This window comes from Periplaneta americana, chromosome 15 (genome assembly GCF_040183065.1).
Source record: "Periplaneta americana isolate PAMFEO1 chromosome 15, P.americana_PAMFEO1_priV1, whole genome shotgun sequence".
Classification (NCBI taxonomy): Eukaryota; Metazoa; Arthropoda; class Insecta; order Blattodea; family Blattidae; genus Periplaneta; species Periplaneta americana.
The window spans coordinates 73166640-73190903 of NC_091131.1; the positions used below are offsets into that span (position 1 = coordinate 73166640).

The following is a 24264-nucleotide window of genomic DNA, read 5'->3' on the forward strand; positions in this document are numbered from 1 at the left end:
CATTTTGTGCATCTGCAGTTTCAATATTACATGCATGCATACATATGTACGTACGTGCGTGCGTACATACATACATACATACATACATACATACATACATACATACATACATACATACATACATACGTACGTACGTACGTACGTACGTACGTACGTACATACATACATACATACATACATGTTCTGCCAAAGGGAAGATCTTTCACTGCAAACCCAGCATTCTCCAGCCTTTCGTATTTTCTGCCTTCCTCTTTGTCTCAATATTAGCAGATTTAAAATAACTTTTCTATCCTTTCACATATAAGGCAAGTTTTGAACTAACGTAGGTTCTGGAACAGTTCTGAGGCTTATAGCTTTTGGTGAAATGAAAATTGGCGGTTCTTTCTTTAGGAGTAAAACATTTACGTAATATATTGTTTGTCATCTACCTTGTAATGTAGATATCTTCCTACTTCATGATGTGCACATAAGACATCTTTAGTTTATTTGTAATGTTGAATATAGGTGAGCCACGACGTCTGTATCGAGATGTGGTGCTCCTTACTGAAGACCGAAATCTGCGTGTGAAGGCACTGGCAAGACACGTCCCAGTGCGCGAGGTGCCTGATTTCATGCAATGGGCGGGTCTGGGCTGAACCCCCCGGCTCTTGTGACCCTGCAACACCTAGCAAGAAGGTAATCCAAAAACATGCAGAGAATAAATGCGCACGAGTATGTGCAGACCGGGCTTCAGGTAGGTCCATCTGTCAGGGAAGAAAAGTCCCAGTCAGGGAAAGAATGGGAGCAGCAGTGTAAATATCTCAGGCCCCATCTTCAAACGGATGGAGAGTTACGCATCAATACAATTTTGGTATGTGAGAGAAGTTTTCAGGTAGAAATATTTGAACTTCTCAGGCAATCGTGGCTATCAGTAAAGCTTCTTCGGCAGTTTCTTTCCTTATTTTGAAGGCTTTCTAAATAGAGGAACGGGAAGAAAATGACTTAGGTTTATGGGAAGTAGTTTGGCTCTTTTATTTTATATCTAAAAAATATACTTCTCCATTCTATCAATTGTGCTCTAGAAATTGTGGTTGGGGACAAGCTCTTGTTTCTTTCATTTGATACATTATGGGACGTTTCGAAACATTATACTGAAAGTCAACAGGGACAAAGGTGTCAGTGTTCTAAATTTAAAAATGTAATTGAAATTAGTTGTAATGAAATAATTATTGTGTTAGGTGTATTTAATTTATTTTGACAGACTTGTATTTATTCAAGTAGTTTTTGCATGTTTATTCATCCACATGTGCTGTCCCGTGTATCTTCTAAAATGAGGTGAAGGGAAAATGTAGGTATAATAATAAAAGTTAAATAATTGGTTGAACTGTACTTGCAATGTAGGAATTGTTAAGAAAGATACACTATAGAAATATTAGTCATCTGAAAAAATGGTCAAGATACTATTTTCGCATTTTCAGTATTATCCAAGTTCAATTTAGCTCTTAAAATCACTTGTGCTTCAGTTGCGTTATTTTGAGTAGCACTGAACACCACATGTAGGTCATAGTGTGACATGTAGGTCATACTAGTAGTGTTTCAGATGAAAGAATGTTACTGTTTCCTCATACAGACATTAAAATCGCGTTTACATCGACTTAGAACAGAGTAATAAATACTTCATAATGGGAATTGAAAAAGTGCCACGAAGACAGTGAAATTACAATGATGCCATCATGGACTGCAATGTAACCCCTGATAATATTCAGGCTGCATCCGTTCTAATGAAAGTACAATAATGGATTCAGACTGACAATGAAGGGGCATTCTATATGCCAAATGATTTTGTAGCTGTGCCATTTGTTATGCATATCAGAATAAAAAGTTCAGTTATGAAATTTCTCATTACTTTCAGGCTTTCTCTAGCCTTCAGATCAGATATATCTTATCTAACTTTAAATGAAACCAAAAATATATACCAACGAACTACTTCATGTCTTTTCTTTCTCCCCTACGATTTTCATAACCTCATGTTTCAAGTTTTGAATTTTAGGGTTCAGGGGCCATGATAAAACCCCTATTATACTATTGGTACCTCAGGTATTTTTAAATAATACCAAGAGGGTGTTCAGTGGAGTATATGATTACATTGCTTGCATAGCAGTGAAGGTAATAATAATAATAATAATTAAATTTAACAGTTTTGACAACTTTTCTGCAGTTTTAAAGTACACTTTATAAAATGACAATTATGATACAATTTTCTAAAATTATTACGAGTTTAAAAATCACATACAAATACCTGAGTTTTACTTTTTTACTATAATTATGTCCTCTGGGGGAATGGGTGAGTGAATGTGTCAAATTGTATGTTATTGGTATGTCTGTAATTTCTTATGAATCCTATTCACGTTTTTCTGCATTTGGTTGTGAGAAGTAATTAGATAGAACACATTCCCACCAATGAGATTTAGTGCTAATGTATGTATGTAAATATTTAATGTGTGGATTTGTTGCAGTTTGTGAAAAAAATTACTAACACAGTATGTTAGTATAATGTATTATATTACTTTGCATTGTTAATCTACCTGTTGAGAGAAATATCTAATTCATATTTAATTTTAAAATATTAAAGGAAAAACTTGGTGATGTAATTTATATGTAAATTATGTCAGAAGAAAATGAACACAGCAAGTTCCTGTTAGAAGACAAAATGATTATTTTGTTTTTATCAGAGAATTTCCTCACTGAAAGGTACTGAACATATATTGACAAGTATATTGAAAGTTTTTAATAGTTCATATTAATTGTCACTGGAGTAACGATTGCCATAATTTTCACAATAAAAGTACTGACATGCCTTCAGCATAGATTAAGATTTAAAACAAAACTTTATTCTCCACGAATCTGTTCTTTTTTCAGTAAGGATGTTCTCTGTTGTGTAAAAAAATTAAAATATATATACGAAATGCTCTGAAATTCTGTAGGCCCTTGCTTTAAGACTAAAATTTGCTTTATTTATTACCTAACTTGAATACCTTATTTAATTTCAGTTTCTTTGTGAAGCTCTCTGGATGTGTGTGACATTTGTTTAGGATTTAAAAATGGCACAGATTCTTGTTGTGATAATCCACTTTGGTACTTACTATGTTTTGTATACTTTTTGGGCAGCCTTAGGGAATGTGGGAATTTGTTGAATTTATGTCCCATTGAAATAACTGTTGGTTCTCCTGGGTGAAAGGCATCTGAGGTTTCTAAAATAGTCAGTGTTGATCATTATTGACATACCCGTCCTTATTTTCCCATCACATGTGGTATTTTATGTGCATTGTCGTACTTACCTTTATCAATCTTCTACGAAGGGTGAGTGAGTGGACTTGGAACTTGTCATTGGATAGCATCTGTTGTCAGTATTGTATTGACGTTACAAGTTCCTCTCCATCTCTTACTCCATAATCTCTTGTGTAATAGGCTATAATTATTGTTTTACTGTATAAACAAAGTTGTCTCAGGAAATCAAAGTGAAGTTTTTAATGATTAAGAATGAAATTATAGTGATACGAGTATGAAATAATAAAACTCCTGCTCAAATATTTAATTTGAGACTTAAATTTGAAATAACTTGGAGTTAGGCCAAAAATGCATGCAATAATATTTTTTTTTTTAATTGTAGTTCTAAGGGATAGTATTTTTTTGGACTTAATGATGCTCATTATGTAAATTTTTACAGCATGCTACATGGATAATAGTTTCATGTAATTGTGTTCAGATTTTGTTTCTATTTTTGAGTAATTAATTTTAATGGTGTATTTGACAAGCTTTAACTCTGACATCATGAAATGTGTCATGTAGTGGATTTTTAACAGAATGTTAGCAATTACATATACGTGTAATATATTTGTTTCATTTTTAAGAATATTTATGTATATACTTTCTACTTTTCTGGAATAGTTCTGTTGCATGTAGTACTTGACTATTTTGATTTTGGTTCTAAAACTGGGGCATTATTTGGTTATGTTGAATTATTTAAATTTGTTGTGGAAAATAATTATATACACAGATGATTATAATAATAAATGTGTAATTCCAATTATGAATATGAGTGTTGTAATTATGGGACCTTTGTTAGTTGTTGTATACGTGTTTTGCTTTGGAAATGCAAGTTCTGTGTTTTCTTTTCTTCAGTACAAGAAATGCTATTATTATTTGCCAAAAGAATACTATCTCTTTTAATAGAATTCAATTGGTTACTACTATTTCATAAATGTTAATCTTAAAATTCCTTCTTTAATGAATCGATACCTATACCTTGTTCCGTGAACATATAAATAATCCCTTCTATATGTAAAAATCTTTTACCTTTTGTATAAAACATGATTATTTTATAAACTAATAATCATGTATATTTTAAAACTTATTATAGCAATATATGAAATAGTAAATTTGTTATACCTATTCTCATCTTCAAGGCTAAGATTTATTTTCCATATATTATATATAGTGGGGAACATTAATAATTTCACAATATTTAAGAAGAAACCAATCTTATGATCGTCCCTTTGGTTGCATAAAACTGATACATTTCTGCGACAGATAATTTTAAAGTAGAAGGTTAAAATGTGATGTAATAATGTATTACAATCATGTGAAAGTTAAATTTTTACAACTAAATCGAATTCCTAGATTTTGTTTCTGAAATTTTTTGTTGTATTAAATATGAACTGAATAAGAAATGAGATAGTAGTTAATAAAATAGTACAAATAAACTGCACAACCTTTCTCATCAACTTTAGATATTTTTCTTGTATACCTCTGCATTGCTATTGTTCACATTATAAAATCATATTTTTGTGTAACGAAATCAGATTAAGAATTATATATCACTTAATTATACTTGTATGTTAGAAAGTCAAATTTAACATACTCGTAAATATAACTAAATTTGCACCTATTCTAATAAGCTGCATGGGTCAGAAATTTTGCTTCAAACGTATATCAACATGGTAGTTGTAGCTTATATCATTAAATTAAATTTTATCTTACTTGTCTTCTGTACAGAAAGTAAGAGGAAAACATTATCTTAAGTTATGTTTTAAATATATCATGTAATGAGTGTGAACTTATGCAGGACACATATTCTTTTATTCCATGCAGAGGGGAGTTGGAAGTCCTTCTGTATTACGATAATAATTATGTTGATATAAGAGGAGTCTTTGGGTATATATTATATAGCCCAGAGATACAATAGAGATAGTCTCAGGCAGTAACCAAACGGTCACCAGATCAATGGATCAACTTCAAGAAGGTTTCCCCATGTGAACATTATGCTCTAGCACCAGTATTTGGTCACAAGTATTACACAGAAATTTGTAATTTAGCAGGTTACCTCTATCTAGTTTCATTTAATCTCTTATATCATATTTTTAAAGAAATAAAACAATTTAAAATGAGGATTAACGAAAGTTGGAATTAAACTCGAAATGAAATATGTGAAGTTGAAAGGTATAGGAATGTATGTACTATTTGACTATTTTAAAATTGGCTGAGGCTTATTGTGGCCGGAGTTTGCTTAGTAGTGTTGGTAACAATTGTTATAGACTTTCTGTTGGTACGAGTGGTAGGCAGACCTTTCCATGTTCCTCCAAATGGAAGTGTTCAGAAGTAAAAAGCGTGCTGTAAGTAGTTTTTTGACTACAGAAGAGCATAAGCCTGTTGAAATCCATCGCAGAATAATTGCAGTATATGGAGAGACATCCCTCGGCAAATCACTTGTGAAGGATTGGTATGCGTGGTCTCATTCCAGCTGAACATCTCTACAGGACAATCGACATCCAGAACAAGCACTCAAAGCCTTTACGCCAAATTCAATTCAACATTTGGAACAACTGGATAATACAGACCGTACAGAAGTGTGACTATGCTCGCCACTAGTGACCAGGTCATACCGAGCCATGTGAAATGAAAGAGAATCGAAATAGTGTTTGTAAAATTCTTGACTATATTAACATTTGACTGCACTAGTTAAGTCCAAGATTTATGGAGCATAATGACTGTTTTTTTTTTTAATTGCACTGAAAAAAATGCACGTTTTTGAAGATATAACACACTATCACAGTGAAGTGAAGAAGGAATATGGTGTGGACCAGGGAATATCGTTGAAATCGACAGTGCGTCAATTGACACTAATATATCTCCTCATCAAATCCTACCTGAACTTGTCACTGGCAGTGGCACTACTTCTCAGTAATGTTGAGAAAGGGAGAAAGAAAAAAACATTGTCCTGGTAACAGTATTGCAGGTAAATGTCATGCCCATATGTTGGCAACATTGTGTACTTGGTTAACATCGTAAAGGCACAGTTGAAAGCTATGATACCTACTCCTCTAGTTTAGCATAATATTTTGATGCTTTTGATGGATAGAATAGGAGAATAAGAATAAGCGAACTTAATTTATTACTGAATATCAGCCAGGGAAGTATCCATAAGGTTCTCCACAAACACCTGCACAATTGTGAAGCTTGCGTGCATGGATGCCATACTGTTTATTTATTATTGAACCCGAGACAATATGAGGAGGAAGGTGATTAGTTCTTGAATCTGATTGTGATGGCTGACGAGTTATGGTGCCATAATTTTTAGCCACATATACTAGTATGGAATGGAAACATGCTTGATATCTTGCCATAAAAATTTCAAATTGCAAGGCAAATCATGTTATCATTCGTGCCCTCCCTTCTCTCTGTTATCAAGGTCCATTGCTAGTGGAATTTCTAGAGCGTGGTCAAATGGTCAATGCCTAGTGCTTTACAGTCACTCTCAGGCGTCTTAGACAAAACATAAACAATAAACGCCCAGACCTTTAGACGAGAAGAGTGATTTTACTCAATGATAATGCTCCAGTTTCACTACTAGGTCAACAAGGGACAAGTTGCAAAAGTTTTGGTGGGCAGTACTACTACACCCCAGTCCAAACTTACGTCCATTTAATTTTCATAGTGTTGGAGATTTGAAGAAAAGCTTGAAGGGAACCAGTTTTCCATTGGACAAAGCAGTACAAAATGCTGTTACACATTGACTTACCTCCAGACCATAGGGATTTATGAAGCTGGTATCTGTCACCTGGTGTCACAGTGGGAGAAATGTGTTTACTGTGGCAACTATTAAGCAGTAAGTTCAATTTATTTATTTCTATTAGCGATGGTTGGGTTTCATTTGAATTATCTAATATAATTAAAAACATGATTAGGAATGTATACACATGGAGCAGTTTGAAAGTACTCGTTTGTCCATACATAGATTTTGATTCCAAGTATCAGTAAGTAGTGAAAAGGTTCATTTTCTTCTCAGGAAGTGCCAACCTATTTTTCGAGGATGGGAGAAGGAGAAAGGACATACATTTTGCAATAAATTATGGTTAGCAGATTTTCATATTTTGTGAAAGCTATTTCCATCTTTGCACTGCATCAGAAATGTGGGAACATCAAATGTTTCGAGGCTACATGTAGCTTCCTTTGTCAGAGAAGACAAGAAAAGTGAACATACCTTGCTCAGTGAAGAAACTGCTACGGAGTTCTGAAATGTGGGATGTTTCATACATTTCTGACACTGCAGAAAATCAATTTCGTTTCATCTGGAAAACACTGAAATTCTTCAACGATCCTTAGGTTTTCACATGTGATATCTACCTGGAAAGATATCTGCAAAATATTTGAGTTACTACAGTCGTTAAACCTAAGATGAAAAAGAAATGTCGTAATTTCTGAATTATAATTATTATGATACTATTAGTGTACAATATGACAATAATAGCAAATTGGCTAATTTGACCCGTCCTCTTTTTTTTCCTGAGCATAAATCTTGCCCACGTGGAAAATAATTCTGAAGACAATATGTAACATGGTTGTGCACAAGCGACGTTGGGATTTTGAGGTTTAACTCCTCTTCCCCTCCATTTGGGAAGAAATCAGTGAGTTAGAAAATGAAATAATGAAATATTTCAGCGTGATGTACAATGCCTGAGGTACACACCCCTTTTGAAATCGTGATATTGTGATTAATAAACAGTTTATTATAAACAACTTTATGAAAAAAAAATCACATTCAGATCCCTCATTAAAAATCTTGCCGATGGTCCTGAAGTAAAAAAATCTTTCTTCACATTTAATCACTGTTTTCTTGGACACTTCATAGATCGACCAACAAGACTTCAGCCAGAAGGGTAGTTGATGAAAATTAAAATTAAATGTGTGTGGAATTAAGATAAATTGGTTGATGTGTGCCAACAACGTGACATACATATAGTAGATAAATAGGTACGTACATACACATACATACATACATACATACATACATACATACATACATACAAGAAGAAACTGTCTGCTGAAGGATGCACCAGAAGGAGTAGTGAATGGGAAGAAAGTTTGGGGCAGAAGAAGATATACCAGTAATATGATAGACAACATTAATATAGGGTGAACCATAAGGAATGTCATTAATTTCAGGGAGTTATTCTTTGAGGTATTTCAAACAAAAATGTTTAATACTATTTTGCTCGTTTTTCCTTCCTTTTCGAGATAAAAAATGTTTTATATGAATATAAAGAGTGGACCGCTCAAATGTACCTAATTTCAATTGTGACTGGCGAATGGTTGAAGATAGAACCTTACGGTAACGTTTATATGAAAGGAAAACTCAACAAGTTTCGAATCCTGTCGGTAGATGGTGCGCAGACACGGTTTCTTTTCGTAGATTGTATCGATTGTCAAAATGGCGACACCGCAGATGAAAGCGCAAACTGTGTTGTGGTATGCGGAGTTTAAATCAATTGTTAGAGTTCAAAGGGAGTATCGGCGAGTGTTTAACTGCCAAAAGTATTGAGAAGTGGCACGATACATTTTTAGCTACAGGATCGGTGTTGAAGAAACATGGTGGTGGTCGTAGAACACCCGACGAAATGGTTGCAAATGTTCAAGCCGCGTATGAGCAAAGCCCGCGGAATTCATTAAGAAGAGCTTCGCGGGAACTTCAAGTGCCAAAATCAACATTGCAACGAATTGTCCACAAGCGTCTCAAACTGTACGCATACAAAGTGCAGTTAATTCAACGTCTGGAACCGGATGACAAACCCAAACGAGTGGAATTCGCCAATACGATGCTAGACCGTCTCGGCGCTGATCCTGATTTTATGTTCAAGATTTTCTTCTCGGACGAAGCCACGTTCCATGTGTCAGTAAAGTAAAGTGGCATAATGTGCGGGTCTGGGGATCGCAGAATCCTCACGCTATACAAGAGCACGTTTGTGATAGTGTCAAGTTAAATGTGTGGTGCGGCTTGTCACAGCAGCAGGTCATTGGACCGTTTTTCTTCGCCGAGAAAACTGTGTGTGGTACCACATATCTTGACATGCTGGAGCAGTTCTTTTCACAAATTGAACACCTGCAGCCTAACATCGCTTGGTCCCCGAGATCTCCGGATTTAACACCGCTCGATTTCTTTCTCTGGGGCTATGTCAAAGATAAAGTGTACGCCATCCCAGTCAGAGATCTTCGTGATCTTCGGGAGCGCATCATAGAGGCTATTGAGAGCATTCCAGAATACATGCTCCAACGTGGTGGCAAGAAATCGTTCATCTCCTCGATATCGTCATAGTGACAGCTGGAGCTCACGTAGAGATATGGTGATGTGCATATCGAAACTTATATATTATTTTAATGTACCGAAGTACATATGATATTTCCATGCAGATATTGTGCGTCATCATACGATGAAAGAGTAATGGAACGGAGAAAAATACTTTCCGGCGCCGGGATTTGAACCCGGGTTTTCAGCTCTACGTGCTGATGCTTTATCCACTAAGCCACACCGGATACCCACCCCGGCGCCGGACAGAATCGTCTCAATTTAAGTTCCAACTCTTGGGTGGCCGCCCTCTGCACTACGTCATAGAGGTCTATGAACGTAGAACTGAAGTCCATAGTCTTAGATGTGCAAAAATTTGATCCGAACAAATGTAACATTTTAAAATTCCTATTCAGAACGAAAAGTTACATTTGTTCAAATAAAATTTCTGTACATTTAAAGGACAAAACCAAACTTCTTTTAACCATTTAATATCACATTATACTGCTCTCTTAAATTGACTGAGCATATTGGTAATTAAATCAATGGCGTTTTCAAAACATGCTGTGAAATGTTTCATACAAAATAATTTTTATTTCGAAAAGAAAGCAAAAAACGAACAAAATTGTATTAAACTTTTTTGTTTGGAATATCTCAAAGAATAACCCCCTGAAATTAATGAAATTACTTACGGTTCACCCTGTATAGGTCTTAATGCAGAGACGAAGAGGAAGGTAGAAAATAGGCAACATTGGAGATTGCTAGGTTTGCAGTGAAAGAGCTGTCCTTGGGCAGAACGCAATGAATGAAAGTAGGCCTACGTACTATATATACATGCATACGCATATTAGTGGTTTGTTTTTTTTATTGGGTTATTTTACGACGCTGTATAAACATCTAGGTTATTTAGCATCTGAATGAAATGAAGGTGATAATGCCGGTGAAATGAGTCCGGGGTCCAGCACCGAAAGTTACCCAGCATATGCTCGTATTGGGTTGAGGGAAAACCCCGGAGAAAACCTCAACCCGGTAACTTGCCCCGACCGGGATTCGAACCCGGGCCACCTGATTTCGCGGCCAGACGCGCTAACCGTTACTCCACAGGTGTGGACGTTTGTTGTTGGTTACGTGTTATTGGATTGCGTGAAAAATTAACTTGTGCTCTCATGTGATGATCCTATTTCAGAATCGATCGCGTATACAAAGGGTCGATTTCTAAAACTCGGTCTTGACCATGGCCATGGCTTTAAACCGCGTCTGGATTTATAAAACATGGTCTTTTTCATTTTTCTGAGCCATGGCTCGAAACCATGGTCTGAAGCAGAGACCACGGCTGGGCAGGTAAGTAACTATAACGTCATTGTTTAAAACCAACGAGCACAGAATACATAGAGTAGACACTAGGATCTTAATACCACTGGGCGGAGTGAAGCCGCTCTGATGAACCTGAGGCCATCTTGTTGCTACCAAAACATTGCAAAACAACTACTACGTTGTAGAAGATTTTTTGATAATAGGAACTCCATACGTCCCTAATTTCCTGGTGAAGTCACAGTTTCTTTTTTGTTTCGTAATGCAGAATCGCTAAACACGTATTTTTTTAGCAAAAAATTGGAAACTGTCATTGAGAAATCACATACATACAACTTATTTAAATTGATAAAAAAAGGTAAAGGTAAAGGTGTCCCCGTAACATGGGGGGCATGGAGGTAGAGCTCCATGCTTTCCATGACCTCGGCACTAGAATGAGGTGGTGTGGTCGGCACCACGCTCTGACCGCCTTTTACCCCCGGGAAAGACCCGAGCTGTAGGTTTGGGTTGTTGCGTCCTTTATGCTCTAGGCATGGACTAGCGGCGTGTTTTTGACGCTCTAGGTTTGGGATAGCGATGCTTTTTTTTGACGATCTGGTGTTGAGTTAGCGGCGCGGTTTTGTCGCTGCAGTTGTAGGTTAGCAGCGCGTTTTTGACGCTCCAGGTTTGGGTTCGCGGCGCGATTTTGACACTCTAGGCGTGGAATAGGGGCGCGTTTTTTGACGTTAAAAAGTTGGGTTCGCATCACGTTTTTGACGCTCTAGTATTGGATTTGAGGCGCGGTTTTCACGCTCTAGGTTTGGGTTAGCAGCTCGTTTTTGACGCTCTAGTGTTGGGTTAGAGGCGCGGTTTTGACGCTGCACGTATCGGTTAACGCAAGAAAACGCTCTAGTATTGGGTTAGCGGCGCGGTTTTGACGCTCTAGGTATGGGATAGCTGCACTTTATTGACGCTGTAGAGATGGGTTAGTGACGCGGTTTTGACGCTCTGGTGTTGGTTTAGCGGCGCGTTTTTGACGCTCTAGTGTAGGGTTAGCTGCACGTTTTTGACGCTCTGGAGTTGGGTTACCGACTCGTTTTTGACGCTCTTGGTTTGGAATAGCGGGGCGTTTCTGACGCTGTAGGTTTGGGTTGTTGCATTTTTGACGCTCTAGGGGTGGCTTAGCGGCGTGTGTTTGACGCTCTAGGCTTGGGATAGCGACGCTTTTTGACGCTCTGGTGTTGGGAGATCGGCGTGGTTGTGTCGCTGCAGTTGTAGGTTACCAGCGCGTTTTTGACGCTCCAGGTTTGGGTTAGCGGCGTCGTTTTGACGCTGTAGATGTGGAATAGCGGCGTGTTTTTGACGCTATAAAGTTGGGTTCACATCACGTTTTTGACGCTTTAGTGTTGGGTTAGCGGCACGGTTTTCACGCTCTAGGTTTGGGTTAGCGTCTCGTTTTTGACGCTCTAGTGTTGGATTAGCGGTGTGGTTTTGACCCTGCAGGTGTGTGTTAGCGGCGCCTTTTTGGCGCTCCGGGTTTGGGTTAGCGTCGTGGTTTTGACGCTATTGGCTTGGGTTAACAGTGCGTTATTGACGCTATAGAGTTGGATTACCATCATGTTTTTGACGCTCTAGTGATGTGTTAGCGGCGCGGTTTTGACGCTTTAGGTATGGGATAGTTGCACTTTATTGACGCTGTAGAGATGGGTTACTGACGCGGTTTTGACGCTCTGGTGTTGGTTTAGCGGCGCGGTTTTGACGCTCTAGTGTTGGGTTAGCGGCGCGTTCTTGACGCTCTAGGATTGAGTTACCGACTCGTTTTTGACGCTCTTGATTTGGATTAGCGGCGCGTTTTTGACGCTGTAGGTTTGGGTTGTTACATTTCTGATGCTCTAGGGGTTGCTTAGCGGTGTGTTTTTGACGCTCTTGCTTTGTGATAGCGGCGCGTTTTTGACGCTCTGCTGTTTGGGTTAGCGGCACGACTTTGACGTTGCAGGTGTGGGTTTGGGCGCGTTTTTTGACGCTCCATGTTTGGGTTAGCGTGGTTTTGACGCTGTTGGCTTGGGTTAGGGACTCGTTTTTGACGCTCTTGATTTGGATTAGCGGCGCGTTTTTGCCGATGTAGGTTTGGGTTGTCGCATTTCTGACGCTCTAGGTTTGTGATAGCGGCGCGTTTTTGACGCTCTGGTGTTGGGTTACCGGCGCGGTTTTGACGCTGCAGGTGTGGATTAGCGGCATGTTTATGATATTCCATGTTTGGGTTAGCGGCGTGGTTTTGACGCTCTTGGCTTGGGTTAGCAGCGCGTTTTTTGACGCTCTAGAGTTAGGTTAGCATCACGTTTTTGACGCTCTAGTGTTGGGTTATCGGCTCGGTTGTGACGCTTTATGTTTGGGTTAGCGGCACGTTTTTGACGCTCTAGTGGTGGGTTAGTGACGCGGTTTTGACGCTCTGGTGTTGGTTTAGCGGCGCACCACAATCAACTAAGTGGGAGCTAATGTTTTGGTAGCATCGAGATGGCGGCTGTCCGCAAGCTCGGCTTCATTTCCAAGTTGTTTTTGTCTACTCTATGTATTCTGTGGTCGTTGTTTAAAACCACGGCTTCATGTATACAAGATGGAGGTAGTAGATCAGCTGGATGATTGTCAAAGGAAAATTTGTGTCTACACGTATTCTACAAGTATTACATCTCCGGATTAGAGTGATGAGAGACAGGAATAATCCTTTGTAACTATATAACGACGATAATTTCAATTTTCGAACGAATCAACGCAAAATTTAGCAAGAATGCAAATTAATAATCTGCAACGAAATGCAAGAGGTGGCAGGTCTACACCGTCTTGTTGATTTGAGGGAAGTAAGATATAATATTTTATATTAATTATACCTTTATGTCTATAAGACGATATATATATATATATATATATATATATATATATATATATATATATATATATATATATTCTTAGTCTTTACAGTGGTTTTGGACATTTTATTTAATATTCTAAAATGATGTGGGTCTATAAGAATATGAAACAAACATGATTTTGTCTTCTTATTTTAAGTTTTATGCTACTGGGCCTTTCCACTTAGTACTAGCCTATTGTATAATATACATTTTAGTTTGAATTGCAGTTTTAATCCAGTTAATATTTAGGTTATTAATTGCTTAGAACCGGGTTTTCAGGTAGTTAATGTTGGTACTAGTTATGAACAAATGATAAACTACAACATAAACGATCAACTTGGGTTAATTATTTGGTCAGTACTGCGAATAATCTCGTAGTTGATACAGCGTCGTTAAATAACCAACTAAAAAAACTTATGGTTCGCTTTATGAAATACTCATGACTTTTTTTTTCCTTCCTGGAAAGGAAATGTACGACTTTTGAAACTGACCTCGACATTCTCATCGAACTACTTAGTGCGGCTACTTGAATTGTTGAACAACCATTGCCCCTGATTTCAAGATATTATGTAAACATGCTCAAGTATAGAGTAAAACCACTTAAATCCATACTTGCCAAGGTCGCACTCCATGAATTCCGTTTCTTGGTTATTTATGCTCTTCGCTGCTTCTAATAGGCTAAGCCTCTGAACCTAAATGATCTGCCAAAATATATAGGCGACATATCCCTTCTTTCATTCTGTATACTTGAGACATTGATGGAAACATGATTTTTTTTTTAAACTGAGACTCTGAAATTCACATACTCATCATTAATTATTAAGAAACTTTTTTTTTTTTTTTTTTTTTTTTTTTTTTTTTTTTTTTTTTTTTTTCCAAATCTGGCTTTCAGGTAGTAGCTCCCTGTAAAGCAGATTTGAATAATTTCAAGGAAAAATTGTTCCGGAGCCGGGTGTAGCTCCCTGTAAAGCAGGTTTGAATAATTTCTAGGAAAAATTGTTCCGGAGCCGGAGCCGGACGGTGTCGTGTATAGTTCCCGGGGTAGCTCAGTCGGTAGAGCGTTCGCGCGCTAAGCGAAGGGTCCCGGGATCGATACCCAGCTCCGGAACAATTTTTCCTTGAAATTATTCAAACTTTTTTTTTTTTTTTTTTGTTCAGTTTCACAGAACATTGTTTTATATAAGCTGGAATGGGACTAAATAGGGTCCTTTTGAGGGATGAATCAGCGAGTTAAACATCAAAGTATCATATCATTGTGGTCTTTTGTGGATGTGTTTTGAGAAAAATAGCATTTCTAGTTGAATTTTGGAGTGCGTATTGCAGGAAAACAGGAGACGTTGGAGAGGTGATACTGGGGGATTTGCAGATCAAATACCAACAAATGTAGCCTTTATTGGTTTGTTGTTGCGTAACATTGACAGTTCGGCTGTAATTTCACTGAAGATCGGTAGCAAAGTGCGATAGGAAGACGTGGCAACCGTGCATTTAGTGACGGTAGAAGCAAGACTACAGCCGGAAGGAGGAAATGCACAGCCACCAATGTCCTTCATAGATGCGTTAAGTTACGAACTTTTAGTAGTCACGTATATAATTATGATTTGTTGTCTTACGACTAAACCGCTACTTTTGCCTTAACACGTGTGGCAGTATTGCCATCTGTTCACTTTTACTTACGATATATATTACAGAAACAGTTTACAAACGACCACAATGATATTAAGACTTTTATGTTCAACTTCTCTCCTTGATTCATCAATCACCACTAAAAAAAACCGTGTTTAGTCCCCTTCTTCCCTCTATTCCTAATACATTTCAGTGTACAAATATTAATACATATACAGGGTGAAAGTGAAATAGCCTTGCAGATTTCTAGAGCGAATAGCTCATGTTGTATGCAACAGAAACTATAATATCATATTAGTGAAAAATTAATAGATTTTTCAGATTTTTTTTTCCCAAATGTTAAACAATCTCTTATTCGGTAACTATTGCAAGTAGGATCGTGATTTTTGTCATATCGATAGGAAATCTAATAAGGAATAATTTATCCCTCTGGCGTATTTCAATAGCGTGGACGATTTTCGTATAAATTTAATTTTAAAAACCTCTAAATTCAAACCATTACACAATGCGAACAAGTAGCAACATCTTGGCAGAGAGCAGCTCACCTACCTAGACACACCGACTTCGTTGACCTCTTATATCTTTATCACGAGTAGAGTGTGTTAGCGGCGATGTTGCTGGACTGCTGAAACGTCAAACTTAATTTTCTAATTAACCGTGCATTTAATCACAAAACGTAATATAGGTTTTCAATTCATTTACATGTATCCTATCGTCCCTTTCAAACTACAAGGTTATTTCACTTCCACCCTGGATATGTGATTTATAATCTAACACTCATGTAAATAACTGTTGTTAATACATTATTACACCACATTTCACATGATGTGAAATATTGGTAGGAACGTGTAAGGAATTTTCGGGAGGGAGACAGTATGACCCATCACTGCGACCTTTTACTGTACGATCTTTTACGCTAACCCTCAAGATAGGCACATTTCTAAACCTACACTGGCTGACTACACTAAGGTTCGTTGCGTACCCAAGTTTCGAGCAAGCCACCTCACTCGTCCCTAGGTCAGCCCCCTCAGTGCGTCGCGTTACCAGCAGACGTTCGGGGAATGCTATGGAATCATAACGGAATGAAGTGTTGGCGGAATAATGCAGATACTTAATGTGGGAAAACGGAAGAAACGCGAGAAGAACTTCAATTACGACTTTCTCCGCTAGAAGTGTAACTATGAATTTTTCATGCATTTTTCAATGAAAAATTCCAGGCCTCATCGGGACTCGAACCCTGACCGTTTGCATTACAGGCTGAAGGTCTGACCACTCATCCACCGCAGGGGACTTCGTAGGAATATAGTGCACTATATTTTTACATTAGAAATATCTTGTACCAGAATATTGCAACTTTTCGAAAGAAATCAGTGTATCCGGCCTCGGGACACAAACATGAAGGAAGAAACCATAATATCCTACAAACGTTTCATTACCACTTTTATTAAATTTCCGTCTATATGTGTCGGAATTCCCATTCTCACGCATAATTTCTTACATCCGTTTAACATATAGGCCTATTTATGAAATATTATACTAGCCATGAAGGCAAAAGTGGGGGGGTGGTTTTTGGGATTGAAATCCTCATGTCTCCTCCTCAAAAAATTCCATTCTCATCTAAAAAATTCAGCAATCAGGCATATTTGCCCACTCTAAACTAAGCCTCCTCTTCAGCTATAAAAGGAAAGCAACAGTAACCTTTTAAGTGTATTGCAATTTTAGCAACGATTCTTTGTATTCTCAAAGCTCCTTACATTTACTACTAGGTTCAAAAAGTCCCCGGAATTTTACTACCATTTTTCGTATTAATATATAACAAGGGATATTATACATTTGTTTTGTTGGTAACATTCATGATGTCATTTTCTTTAAGTGTGTTGATAATGGCGATTGTTGGTTTTGAGTTGTAGGCAATTGTTTATCATAGTGTTTTGTTTGTTCGTCGCATTTTGTAATTATGTCCACAGAGCAACGTACAAACATCAAGTTCTGTGTTTTGATACACAAAACTCCTGCAGAGACATTAAGATTGTTGGAAGAAGCATATGGCGAAGCAGCTCAAGTGTATGCCTGGCATAAAAGCTTTTCTGGTGGCCGCGATAGCATCAAAGATGACGTACGCAGCGGCCAACCAACAACTGCAACAAATGAAGCAATCGCTCAGCGTGTGCGTAATGTTGTGAGGGACGACCGACGTATAACCATAAAAGAGATAGCAGCAAAGGTCGGAATATCAGTCGGAAGTGTACACAATGTTCTTCACAAGCATCTCAACATGCATTACGTGTCTCAGAAGTTAGTTCCGAAAATGTTGTCGGCAGAACAGAAAGAAACAAGAATGACTCTTGCTGGGGACATGATCAGTATGGCTGATGAAGATGGTGATTTCTTAAACAAAATTATTGCTGGTGATGAAACTTGGTACTACTTGTACGACCCAGTCCCTAAACGACAGTCATCTGAGTGGAAATCGAAAACATCTCCTCGGAAGCAAAAATTTCCTAGGGACACTTCCAAAAGCAAAGTTATGTTGGAAGTTTTCTTCGACTCTCAGGGTCTCATCCACCATGAGTTCATTCCAGAAGGTCGTACTGTAACGAAAGAATTGTACGTAGAAATCTTCCGTCGCCTCCTGGACGCAGTGAGAAGGAAACGTCCAGAAAAGTGGGTAGAAAACAACTGGTTCCTTATGCATGACAATGCACCTGCTCATCGCGCAATTATTGTAAAGAATTTTCTTGCCAGGCACAACATAACTGCTTTGGATCACCCACCATACTATCCTGATCTCTCACCACCTAATTACTTCCTGTTTCCCCGTCTGAAAAGTCATCTGAAAGGACGGAGATTCAATGCTGAAGAGGTTATCGCAAACGCGACGAGAGCACTAAGACGGGTTTCACAAAATGGCTTCCAGCCTGCTTCCAGGAACTCTACACGCGTTGGCAAAAGTGTGTTGTTGCGGAAGGCAACTATTTTGAAGGGAATACTGTGGAATAGTGTTTAAGGTACGTTGTTTCTATGATAATAGCAAATTCCGGGAACTTTTTGAACCTAGTATGTATAAAAGCATTATGTTCAACAGAATGAAATCATATAGGTATTAAAATATCCGAGAATAGTTCAGCAGGATAAATCGCAATATAGCGAACGCCAGTAGGGGAAGTTATCCCCACCCACATGAAATGTGCATTCGACACAACACTCGCCTATCACATAGTGTGTTTGGTGAGTTAGTAGGGGAAAAGTGGAAGGGATCGTGGGCGGAGCTTCTACGTTCGCTATATTGCGATTTGCCCTCAATTTCCTCTGAGATTTAACTATGCAAAATATTTTGTTTCCCCCTCCACCTCTAAGAATTCGTATCTTGCTCCTCACTATATAGGAAATTTCTAGTATTTGACGTAACTTATAGATTAAACAGATTAAAATTTAATCTCGACTAAGGACTGGACTTTTTCAGTCATTAACAGTTGCAGAAAGGATGTTTCAATTTGTCATGCAGTTGCCAAGAAAAATTAAAAACTGACAAGGATCCACAGTATCTTCACAGTCTAGTATATACAGTCGCGAAGGTCAATACGTAGTAAATATGCATCCATAGATAGTTGCTAACCACTAGGATCGCTATTATCGCTTCATTACAGACAATGCGAAATAGTACCTGCACATTCTATTGTTCCTAGTACCCTCATAAACTCAAGCTTCGTGACTGTATATACTAGACTGTGGTATCTCTATGATTGCATGAATACGTCATTGTTTTATTGTTTTGTATTTGTTATTTTCTAATCATTGGGGATTCCATTACAAAAGATTGCTAATTAAATTAAGATATTTTTAATCTACTCCCTTGCACCTAAGTAATAAAATCTTCCATTTTCAGTTGATGTCTCTATATTACATGGACTCGTCCATTGACGTCATATCTTCCTTGACAGTATCTGGTTATATGCAGATAATGCGAGTAGCTTATCAGATAATGCTCGTCGCTTATTAACCGCAAGTAAGCCTAAGATTACGCAACAGAGGGTAGCACGCGTAAGCTTTGGCATGTGTACATTTAGCGGAAACCTCTTGAACTTCGTGTTAAGGCTGGTTCATAATAATCCGGGAACGGAAACGACAACGAGAACGGAAATATTGTAAAAATTTATTTAAATCCATTTATTTTTATATTTCCGTGTTCGTTCTCGTTGTCGTTTCCGTTCCCGATTTATTGTGAACCAGCCCTTACACTAAAATGTTAGATTTTATTACCAATTGTATTTAGAACAAAGATGTGTTCTAGATAGAACGCCACAGGATCTGATTCAAATTCTAGAACATAATCTTTTCAGACGATGAGACACTTAGATCAAATATGATATCGTAATACGCAGTATAGTACGTGAAGAAAAAAGAAGGAAAAATGTGTTTATGAGGTAAGTACAGAAATAATAATTTTTATAATATAATTTACAAGATGAGCAAAACTTGGCTATACCGCCACACGGCTTCTTTACTATTTTGCTTCGGTTTTTTTTTTAATGCACACAAAAGTGGCGTGTACGAATTGAAAAGAAAAATATTTTCTATTGTAGGCCTACGTTTCTGATATTGATGTTCCCGACGATATAGATGTTGATGCGGATTGGTACAGCGAAGTTTTGTTCATTTTGTATTATGTCTATTTAGGTTCAGTCACAGCCTACTCAGTTGATATTCTCTCACCAAAGAGGACCGATTTTCAATCTTGTGAGATTTGTTGACATCGCACCAATTTTCTTCTATTGCTTCTGTTTCATTCCTCTAAGTTATTGTTCCATTAGCTCTGTCATCAGTTCATCGTTTCTGAAAAACTCTTATGGAGGTTATTTGAAAAGTTCATAGCCTAGCATAGAAATTAAACTAGGATTATTCTGAAACAATCTGATACTAATTTCGAAATGAATCGAATTCTCCGTAATGACGTTTATTATTATTATTATTATTATTATTATTATTATTATTATTATTATTATTATTATTTTTACTAATTGTATTAATTTTATAGTGTAAAAGTTTTATGAAGGAGGCCTCTAATGTTATTCGTCCGTTTGTTTATTTGTGTAGAAATCCTAAGAAAATAGCAATAATAATGATATTAATAGTATCTCCACCACCACCACCTTACCGTCTTCTTCAGAATAATGTACGCTGTTTAAAAATATTGCCTTGAGATACATTCTTCGTACCAAACGTGTTGGCTTTGTCGGTGAAGTATTTGGAACGTGAATTTCTCATGTAATTGGTACTAATATTACAACATGAGTATTGATATTATTTGCTTGTTTTTTTTTTTTCTTTACACATTCTGACGAATGTCACGTGGGAGGAAGTGTGCCGGCCAATTGGAAGGGCATCCGTTAGCTCCACATGCTTCTAGAAAGAGAGGAAATGTCTCAGTTCTCAACCAAGACAAGAAGTAATGCTGTCCCAGACACGTTTGGCTTTGTTGTGAATTTCAAACGCACACTCCAAGAACCGTTACGTGTTAGCTTGGGAGGGCAGAGCGAGTACAGTATATAGAACAAAACTGAACTCACATTTTTATTTGGAACATTTACAAAAGTGGCTAACATTACTGTATCTTGCATTTTATTATTTCGATGGCCGAGTCTGCTGGTAGAGAACTGCCTGCAAATGGAAGAGTTCAAGTTTGATCCCTGGCAAGGGACTTAGTTTTTAGAATGAACTTAGGCATACTGGAGTTCCGAGGATCTCCCTCCCCTCACCGTGAGTAAAACTGCGGGAGCAAAATGGTGATTAAATACTTAAAAATACTTGAAATAGGGAGCAATGAAACATGAAAATATCACAAAAAAGTTAAAATAACAAATACATACATGCATACATACATACATACATACATACATACATACATACATAAGTGTTCTGCCCATGGGCAGGTCTTTTACTGCAAACCCAGCATTCTCTAATCTTTCCTATTTTCTGCCTTCCTCTTAGACTCCGCATATGATCCACATATGCTATTTTCCTAATGTTGTCCATCATCTGATATCTTCTTCTGCCCCGAACTCTACTCCCGTTCACCATTACTTCCAGTGCATCCTTCAGTACGCAGTTTCTTCTCAGCCAGTGACCCAACTAATTCCTTTTTCTCTTCCTGATCAGTTTCAGCATCATTCTTTCTTCATCCACACCCTCTTTCCAACACAACTTCATTTCTTGTTCTGTCTGTCTACTTCACACGCTCCATTCTTTTCCATGTTCACATTTGAAATACTTCTATTCGTTTTTTTTTTTCGTCGTAATGCCCATGTTTGTGCTCCATACAATGCCACACTCCACACAAAGCACTTCACTAGTCTCTTCCTTAGTTATTTTTCCAGAGGTCCGCAGAAGATGCTCCTTTTTCTATTAAAAGCTTCCTTTGCCATTACTATCCTCCTTTTGACTTCCTGGCAGCAGCTCATGTTACTGCTTATAGTACATCCCAAGTATTTGAAGCTGTCCACTTGCTTTACTGCCTCATTTAGAATTCGCACGTTTACCATCTTTATTATTCTTGCGATAATCATAGTCTTCGTCTTGTTTGAGGATCATGGTTGTAGCAAGAAAAATAAAGAAGGTAATAGGCAATATAAAATTGCGAAGAGCACGAAGGAATGCTTATATAGGTTATATATCAGTCACATTTTAAAATCTATTTTTTTTTTCCTTAGTTGTATAAGGTTTCTGAAAAGTAGTATGAAGTTTAATACTAATTGTAATTGCTCTTTGTTATTCTCTATACAATTTAGAAATCTCAACACTGTCTTATTACACAAGATTTTTTTACATGTAGCATCCATTGCCATAAATTCCTCGTAAATGTTTATGTAGCCACTATTTTCATATTGTATAAGTAGCAGTCTATCTCTAAGGGGTTAGGTACAGCTTACAATAGTAAAATTTTGGAAATATTCAACATTTTTTTCCTCCATTACTATATCTTGTACAATAATGCAAATTAGTATGTGTAAAACATTGTCCTTCTGCTATATGAAAAAAAAATATATTTTTAAGATTATAAACAAATATTTACACTTTTGTTTTCAAAATTCAGTTCACTGTGCAGTAATGAAACGTTTCCCACATAACTCAAAAACTATCCAACATTCTGTGATGAAATATTTTGTGTGTATTTATGCATGTCATATCTACAATATGATGCAAGATCACTTCTCTACCTTTGATAGATTGTCTGATAAAAAATAAATTCATGTAAAAATGGTCAAATATCTACTTTCTCCTAACAGAAAATTAAAAAAAAAAATGTATTGGGAATGTAGTTCAAAAGAGCATGATATTGTAAACATGAGTTTCAGCAATAAAACAAAAGAGAGAAAACATGAAAAAGTTAACAAGTTTATGAGTTATGAGGGAAACGCTTCATCACTGCACAGTAAACTGCCACCATTATGAATTTTGAAGAAAAAAATATATAAATAATTTTTTTTAAATCGTAAAAATAATTGTTTCATATAGTAGAAGGATAATGTTTTATACATACCAATTTTCATTATTGTACAAGATACAGTAATGGAGGAAAACAAAAGTTGAATATTTCCAAAAATGTTACTGCTGTAAGCTGTACCTAACCTCTTAATGCTGTAAACAGCAGCTCTGAGCTCATGTTCTGAACATCTGTTATGTACTGCATGAGGGATTCCTTGAATTGGCGAATTTTCATACGTCTGCTCAGAAACACTCTTTTCCTTAGATAACCCCAAAGCCAATAATCCTCATGGTTAATATTTGACGATCTTGCAGGCAAAGTTACAGGAAATTACCTAGGGATAACACGGCCACGAAAAGTATTACGTAAAAATTGTTTTGTTCGTTTAAAAGTGTGTGGAGGCGCTCCACCTTGCATCAGTATTTTGATCCTGTGAAGATTGTACCGCATAATCACGAAGCGTATTCAAATAATATTGTCCATTAACTGTAACAGTTTTTGCATTCAATCTTCAATCTCTTAAGAAACTATGGCCCTATTATCGAATTACTTGTGAAGTTATACCAAATGATGGATTTAGGACAATTCATCGCAGTTATGTCGGTCCTAAGAAAGCTCGTAATCGTACGTAATTGTTCAGACATAATAGGCCTATGTGTATTATATGTACAGAGTGAGTCAAAAGTCCCAAGACACCCTATTATTTTGGAGACGGACTGAGTTCCCCATCAAACAGTCCGCTAGAAGCACAGAGCGCGGGCGAAACTTTCACAATCTTGTACTCGTATCCTTCCTCCTTCGAACGGTATACGGCGTTCGCAGTTTCCACTTCGACATGGTGACAACGATGCTTCTGTGTTACACATTTTTCCTTACATCCAACTCCGAAATGTCACCTAGAGGAACGATTCTGCGTCAGAGAGCTCACTATTATTATGTTGAAGGAAGGTAACCTCCAAAATATTATATAAATTTGCATCCACACACATGTACCAGTTTATAACACATGTTCTGCATCATTATGTATGTGTCCAGTACCCAGTTGCTTTGTCATTGTAAGTTCCTGTTCTTTGAAACTTCATGCATCCTGCTCTATGTGCTTATTTATTTTTGAATGTAAAGTTTCTTTTATTAGGTTACGGACAAGTATAGTACATACGTGTGATAGTGACACTAACCATCTCTTTGTCTTTATAGAGCGTTTGGAGTATACCATTGGGTATATAGGCGTCTTCTTAGCGGACATTCCCCCACATTGCAGTATAACTAAAATAAGTTATTTACGAATTTTTCTAACGTGTAGGCCTATATATAACAGAAGTAAATATAAATATTATACCTAAGCATTGCTTCAAATATAAACG

At 37.2% G+C, this 24264-nt stretch overlaps 1 protein-coding gene across 1 annotated transcript in view; it reads left to right on the forward strand.

Annotated features, from left to right (window-relative positions):
* The window catches only part of LOC138715132 (telomerase-binding protein EST1A-like), a 230256-nt gene extending 225506 nt beyond the window's left edge, over positions 1-4750 (forward strand). Inside the window, exon 23 of the mRNA XM_069847672.1 lies at positions 505-4750. Coding sequence (XP_069703773.1) covers positions 505-635 — 131 coding nt within the window. The 3' untranslated portion in view covers positions 636-4750. The remainder of the gene's footprint in view (positions 1-504) is intronic.
* Positions 4751-24264: the final 19514 nt, after the last annotated feature.